Source organism: Tupaia chinensis, unplaced genomic scaffold (assembly GCF_000334495.1).
Source record: "Tupaia chinensis unplaced genomic scaffold, TupChi_1.0 Scaffold000355_1, whole genome shotgun sequence".
NCBI lineage: Eukaryota > Metazoa > Chordata > Mammalia > Scandentia > Tupaiidae > Tupaia > Tupaia belangeri.
Window position 1 is genome coordinate 330,123 of NW_006159850.1, and position 6,821 is coordinate 336,943.

The 6,821-nt window shown below is 57.0% G+C and overlaps 2 protein-coding genes across 2 annotated transcripts in view; both read right to left on the bottom strand.

Moving 5' to 3' along the window:
• Nucleotides 1-1,317, bottom strand: part of CDK10 (cyclin dependent kinase 10) — a 7,818-nt gene extending 6,501 nt beyond the window's left edge. Inside the window, exon 1 of the mRNA XM_006152527.3 lies at nucleotides 1,242-1,317. Within this exon, the coding sequence (XP_006152589.1) occupies nucleotides 1,242-1,256 (15 nt within the window). The 5' untranslated portion in view covers nucleotides 1,257-1,317. The remainder of the gene's footprint in view (nucleotides 1-1,241) is intronic.
• A 152-nt stretch (nucleotides 1,318-1,469) lies between these two features.
• Nucleotides 1,470-6,821, bottom strand: part of SPATA33 (spermatogenesis associated 33) — an 8,028-nt gene continuing 2,676 nt past the window's right edge. Inside the window, exon 3 of the mRNA XM_006152529.3 lies at nucleotides 1,470-1,700. Within this exon, the coding sequence (XP_006152591.1) occupies nucleotides 1,489-1,700 (212 nt within the window). The 3' untranslated portion in view covers nucleotides 1,470-1,488. The remainder of the gene's footprint in view (nucleotides 1,701-6,821) is intronic.

Consider the following 6,821-nt stretch of genomic DNA (forward strand, 5'->3'; position numbering starts at 1 on the left):
AAGGGACCCGCTCTCCGCGCGCGTTCCGCACGGTCCCCGAGCCCCGGGCGGTGCGCTCCCGGGTCGGGGCCAGCTCCCCCAGCTGAGGGGTCCTCTGGGCCCCGCGTCAGGTCCTGCACCGCCCAGGGCTCAGCCTCTGGGAGCGCCTTCGCCTTCCGCGGCGGGTTCGCGACCGGGGACGCGCCGCTGCAGCAGGCCCGGAGCATAGCGGGCGGCGTGGGCCCGGGGGCGCCAGCCCTGGAAGGTGGAGGAAGGAGAGCCGGTGTCCGAGGGTTATGAAGCCGGGGCGGGTCGGGGAGGCCCCCATCAGACTCCATGCTGGTGCCCGGTTGACCTGGCTGGGCAGCCACAGCCAGACCACCACCATGTATGTAGAGGGGTCTTCAAAAATCCGAGAGCGGGATTAAAGTGTGCGTTTATTTTGGTACCAAGAAGTTTTAAAGTCTGTGCATGGTTATTTCATCATATGCATTTTCTATGAACTTTTTGAAGACCCCTCCTATGGATCAGAAACTATGTTTTTTTTTTTTTTAAGAGGTTTTTGCCGTAGGGTGTGTGTGCTAGCTGGAGAGAGAGACAATGAGGGGGAAAGAGAAATCACCCATGGGGAGATGGCCACCCACAGTCCCTTCTCCATTCTCCTCCACGCACACACGCCCAGTGTGCGTTTCAAGCCACCGAGTCCAGGACTCGAACCATGGTCAGCCAAGTGGGAGTCCAGCTACGTAGCTGCCACGCCACTGCTGGCCCTGAAACTATACTCGGACAGGCAGCAGGCCCCTGCCCTGGCAAGGCCGCATCCCTGGCTCTGCTAGCCCCGGGAGCAGCACATCTCGGACGGTGTGAGGACTGCAGTCCAGTCTAGAAGCCCATGAAGCCAGCACGACCACTGCACCAAAGCCAAAGGTGTGAGCCCGGCCAGGTGCCGCCTGCCCTGGGGGCTGCTGGAGGAGGCAGCCTTCACTGTGGGGGGCCAGGAGGACCGGACGGTGATGAGCTGGCCACTTCCAGGTCCACCGCCATGCACCCGTCCCCAGCCCGCGCCCTCCTCGGGCACAGCCTGGGTGAGACCAGTCAGCCCAAGGCCGGGCCTGCTCGTGAGCAGCACAGCGCCGCCTCAGAGCTGGGCCTGTCCCCAGGTGTGGGGACAGGGACTGCGTTCGCTCCACTCCCAAGGACTTACTGTAGCCCTCAGGAAATGGACCGGGCATTGGCGTGTACAGCGCCCTGTGTCTGCTCACCTGCACGGCAGCCATCCCAACGGGGACACACTCATTTATTCGTCTGTTCCCACAAAGTTCACTCTCGGAGTGAGTCCTTCGCTCTCTCCACCAAGCTGCCGGCGGCTCTGGGGAAGGTGAGACCAAGGTGCCATGGGAAGGACCGCAGGTGTGGAGCACACGCAGCTCCCACGGGGCGGTGCTGTGCCACTGTCCTGAGACGCAGAGCAGGTCACAGCGAGTGAGGACAGCCGCGCAGGGCTTGCGTTCACTCCACGCCGTGCGGGTGGTAGGCGTCCACGGTGCTGGGGGCCCTGTGTCGGTAGTAGGGGCCCCACTCAGCCTGCTCCCGGATGGTTCTCTGCTCCTCGCTCCCAGTGGAGTCGTAGCTGATCAGAGTCTCGTTGGAGGCCCGGGTGATGACAATCTGTGGGATGACGCACTCCTTCCTTCCCGCCTTCTGCTTCACCCCAGGTCTCTCTGGAAGGAAGAGCAGGCAGTTAGACGTGGGGACAACTGCTTTCGCACGGCAGATGAGGCCCGTGTCTGGTCGGAGCAAGGAACCCGACTTGGGATTAGCAGGGAAGGAAGTAGACTAGACCAGGACCCCTACAACGGCGAGAGTATTCCAAAGCTTAAACGGGTCTACAGCCTCAGCCCTGAGAAATCAGCCCCCTCCCGGGGATGGCCACGCCACAATCTCTTCTCCTCCATTCTCCTCTAGGGGGTTGGGGCACACATGCACACACGCCTGGCCTGAGTTTTAAGCTGCTGGGTCCAGGACTCGAACTGTGGTTGACTTGGTAGGAGTCCAGTGACATAACAATCACTCTATCTGCTGGTCCCCAAACAGCCTCTTTCAAGGAAGAAAACAGGAGGAACAGTTCCACCGCACCGTGGAGAGACAGCTGTGAGCTGCCTCTGAGCAGCGCTAGGGGAGGATGCACATGAAGGCGGTCCTGCCTCAGAGCTCAGGGTCAGCCGCAGCCTCCGCAGGGTTCTCATCCTGCTCCAGGCTCTGTGCAGAACGCAGCCATCAGAATTCCGTCAGGGACCAGCAGATGGCGTAATGGCTATGGCGCTGGACTCCCATGTAGTCAACCTCAGTTCGAGTCCCTGACCCAGTGGCTTAAACTCATGCCGGGTGCGTGTGCGTGCGTGCCCAAGATCCCGAGAGGAGAATGGAGGAGAAGGGACTGCGGTGTGGCCATCCCCCCTGGGGCTGATTTCTCTCTCCCTCTCGCTCTCTTTTTCTGGTGAGCGCACCAGCCCTGTAGCAAAAACCTCTCAAAAAACTTTTTTTGTCAAAACGGACATTGCTGATGTTGCCGAACTTGGCGACGGGATGAGGAACACGTGGCACGAGACCCACCGCCGCGAGCTCGGCAGGGCCATGAAGTGCACCAGCAGGAGGCACGTCGCCTGCTCCCTAGGAAGCACTGGCAGGTCTGGGACACGTCCTCACCAGGCCTCTGCAGACACGCCATTCTGCCCTCTGCATGGCCGGGGAGTCAGAACATGCAGCCACGCACCACGCACGGAGACACGGAGACGCTGTCACAGGTCAGTTTGCTACTGGGCGCACTCACTGGAGAGAGGGAGGGAGCGAGAGATCGCCCCAAGACAACATGGCCGCACAGGAATCCCGCCTCCCTGTTCAGGGCTTCAGCCTGCCCACTTCCAGCCCCTAATCCAGGGCTCGGTGGGACCCGGCACCTGACCACCATGCCACCTGCTGGCCGGTCACGGTGTTTGGCAGCTTGCTTTGCTCCACCCACCCCTCCCTAGGCAGGTGACTGGCCACGACTGCACTCCCCGTGTCCACTGGGTGCCCGTGCTGCTCTGGCCCCTGGGGCAACGGCGAGGAGCAGCGTGCCTGAAACAGGTCCACTGACCCACGTCTCACAGCTGGTCCAGGGGAAACGGGAAGGGCGGGGCCCAGACCACGCGTCTGGAGACCTTTCTGCTTGACGCTGTCACAGCCCTGGGTTTTTGGGTGTTGTTTTCGGTTTTCTAATATAGGTATGTGTGCCCCACAGAAACACAGGATACAGGGTGGGGGGGAGATCGCCCGCAGGGGGATGGCCACGCCACAGCGCCTCCTCCCCACTCTCCGGCAATCCTAGGCACGCATGCACACGTGCCTTGCATGATTTTCAAGTTGCTGGGTCTGGGCTTGAACTGCAGAGTCAGCCGTGTGGGACCGAGCTGCCGTAACCTCCACACCACCTGCTGGCCTCAGCCCCATTTATTTTAACTATTGTCACCAGCTGGCCTGAATGGTTTTTTGTACTTTAATTTGCCAGAGAGCATGTTCGCATGTCCGAGACAGAAAGAGAGAGAGAGAGAGAAGGTGAGAAGTGACCCCTCCCATGGTGTGGTCCCCTGCAATCCCGTCCCCACCTCTGTCCTTTGGGACCTGGGCACTCACGCTCACATGCTGGTACGCTTCTCAAGGTGCCTGTCGGGACTCGAATTGCACAGCCAGCCATATGTGATCCACTGGCTGGCCCTTGAATGTTTTTAATTTAAAAATAACAGGTGTGGGATTAGCAGATGGCATAATGATTATGTCGCTGGACTCCCACATGGCCAACAGTGGTTCGAGTCCTGGGCCTGGCAGCCTGAGACACGCTGGGTGTGTGTGTGCCCAAATCCCGAGAGGAGAATGGAGGAGAAGGGATCACAAAGTGAGCATCTCCCATGGAGGATGATTTCTCGCTTTCTGTCTCTCTGTCTCTCTCTGTCTGGCGAGCGCACGCGCCCTATAGCGAAAACCTCTCAAAAAAAAAAGACAGCAGGTGATTTGGCACCACGTGTGGCATGGTCCTGCTGTTGCAGAAGCCTCCTGCCCAGCGCCGAGCTGGGCTGTGCTGAGCTGGGCTGTACGGCCAGGGCCCTGCTCCCACCCAGCACCTGGTCCCTCCAGGGGGCGTGCTCCAGGAGCACAGCTGCACTCAGGCACGTCACGCCTGTGCGGACTCCCCGCCAGGGAGCTCACTAGACGTGCGGCTGGGCTGAGGGTGAGCGTCTTCACGTCCGTGCCGGTGCTGGCGGGTTTCCGTTCCCTGACACGGACATACACTTGTCCATTTTTATTTAGTGCTTTTTTAAAAAAAGGTTTTTGCCATAAGGTGTATGTGCTCACTGGAGAGAGACATGAGAGAAAGAGTGAGAAGTCACCGCCCGGGGCGGTGACCACACCACAGTCCCTTCTCCATTCTCCTGGGGTTGAAGGCACACATGCACACATACCTGGTGTGACTTCCAAGCCACCAGATCCAGGGCTTGAACCACAGTGGGCCATTTGGAAGCCCAGCATCTGAACCATTATGCCACTTGCTGGCCCCTAGTTTTATTTCCTATGTAAACTTTAAAAATACGCATTTTTGTCTATTTAATTCCATTTGTTGTCGTTATTGTTGTTGTTACTTTGTTATCTGACCAGAGATTGACAGAGAGAAAGGGTGAGAAAGCAAGCTGCCAGGTCCAGCACTCGAACTGTGGCCGGCCATGTGGGAGTCCAGCGCCTTACCGACCATGCCACCTGCTGCCCCGCCTACGTAAACTTTCTTTGATTCGTGCAGAATGTTCTGAGAATGGAGGGAACACGGAGCTTTTCCCAGTTGTCCCAGCCCAGATGCAGGGCTCCTTCTCTTCATACAGGACAGTGCTCTTCTCACAGACACCCAGGGTCACATGTCACTCCGGCCTCCACATCTGCGCCACTACCAGGGGATCGAACCCTCGCACATACACCCGCTGGGTGTTCTCTGCTGCTCTCAGGTTTGCGTTCTAGAGGAACTTTTTTAACTTTTATTTTTTCACATAGGGTGTGTGCACTTACCAGAGAGAGACAGAGAAGTGGGGAGAGAAAGTGAGACAGGAAACCGCCCTCTGAGAAGATGGCCATGCCACAGTCCCTTTCCCCTCATTCTCTCAGGACTTTGGGCACATATGCACATGTGCCTGCATGACCTGTAAGCAGCTGGGTTGGGATTTGAACTGGTTGGCCTCCACGCCACTGGCTGGACCTCACGAGGAATCCTGTACCAGTCTGTCTACCCATGGCCCACGTGCCACTGGGTCCAGGGCTCGAACCGCAGTCAGCCGTGTGGGAACCCAGCACCGTAATCACCATGCCACCTGCTGGTCCCAGCAGGACATTTAATTTGTTGAAACATTTTATTTTATTTATCATAATTATTATCTTTTAATTTGCTATAGGGCACATGTGCTCACCAGAGGGAGAGAGAGAGACGGAAAGTGATAAAGCAGGCTGCCGGGTCCAGGACTTGAACTGCGGTCCACCACGTGGGAGTCCAGCACCTTGACAGCACACCACCTGCTGGCCCCCAGCAGGCTACTTTTTAATGACTGATAGAATAAATTTCACATTAAGTTTTGTTTCTTTTTCAAAATTTTCTGATAATTAGGCATACTCTCCCTTAAAAAGAAACTTACTGTCAGAACTAGCAGGTGGAGTGGTGGGGAAGGGGCTGGACTCCCACCTGGCTGACTGCAGTTCGAGTGGGGTATGGGTGCATGTACGCCCTAACCCTGAGGGAGAGTGGAGGAGAGGGGACTGAAACAGGCCATCCACTCTGGGGGCGGCTTCTCACTCCCCCTCCTGCAAGGGTATGCACCCTATGGCATAAAGAGTTCACACGCGCACGCGCATGCACACACACGCACACGCACACACCTTGTATGGAAATACTCAGAACACACGTGGAAGCAGAGGAGTCTGAGTACCTATGGATGCATCGCCCAGTTTCAATATTTTACTACTTTGTCTTGTCTACCTCACTTTTTTCCTGAGTATTTTCAGGCAAATTCCAGACATGTAATTTTTAAAAATTTGTAAAAGAATTATTATTATAATTATTATCTTGTATAATTTGAACAGACCAGAGAGAGAGAGTAAAGGGAAGCAAGAAAGTGAGCACAGGTCTGGATTCGAACCATAGTTGGCCACGTGGGGGGTCCCGCGCCCCAACCACCACGCCACTTCCTGGCCCAGACACTTTACCCACAAGTAGTGCAGTGCACCGCTCCACCACATGGGGGCTGTGTGAGCACAGTCGTAACAGCATGGCCAACAACATGACACTGGCACTTTAAAAACAATGATTTATTTCATTTTATTTATTTATTTTACAATTTGCTATAGGGCATGTGCACGCACCAGAGACAGACAGAGATAGAGAGAGGGGGAAAGTGAGAACATTACGCTGCCAGGTCCGGGACTGGAAACGCACTCGGCCACGTGGAGCCCGGAGCCTCAACCACCACAGCCCCTGCTGGTCCCCACCCTGACCCTTAGGGGTGACCTGGCCCAGAGCCGCACTGCCTGGCCCGCCAGTCTGTCACGTCTGCTTTCAGCAACCCCCTCCCTTTTGTCACGTCATCTTTTGTCAAAGAAACTGGGTCCTTTTTGTGTAGAATTTCCAACATTCTGGAACTGGCTGGTGTAGGTCGGTGGCCTATCTCCAGGGTGTGTGGACTCAGGCGGAAGGCAGCAGCGGCAGTGACAGCCACGGAACGACAGCCACGGAACGGCGCTCCTGGCAGGGGGTGGTTCCCCCCAGGGGCCTCGGG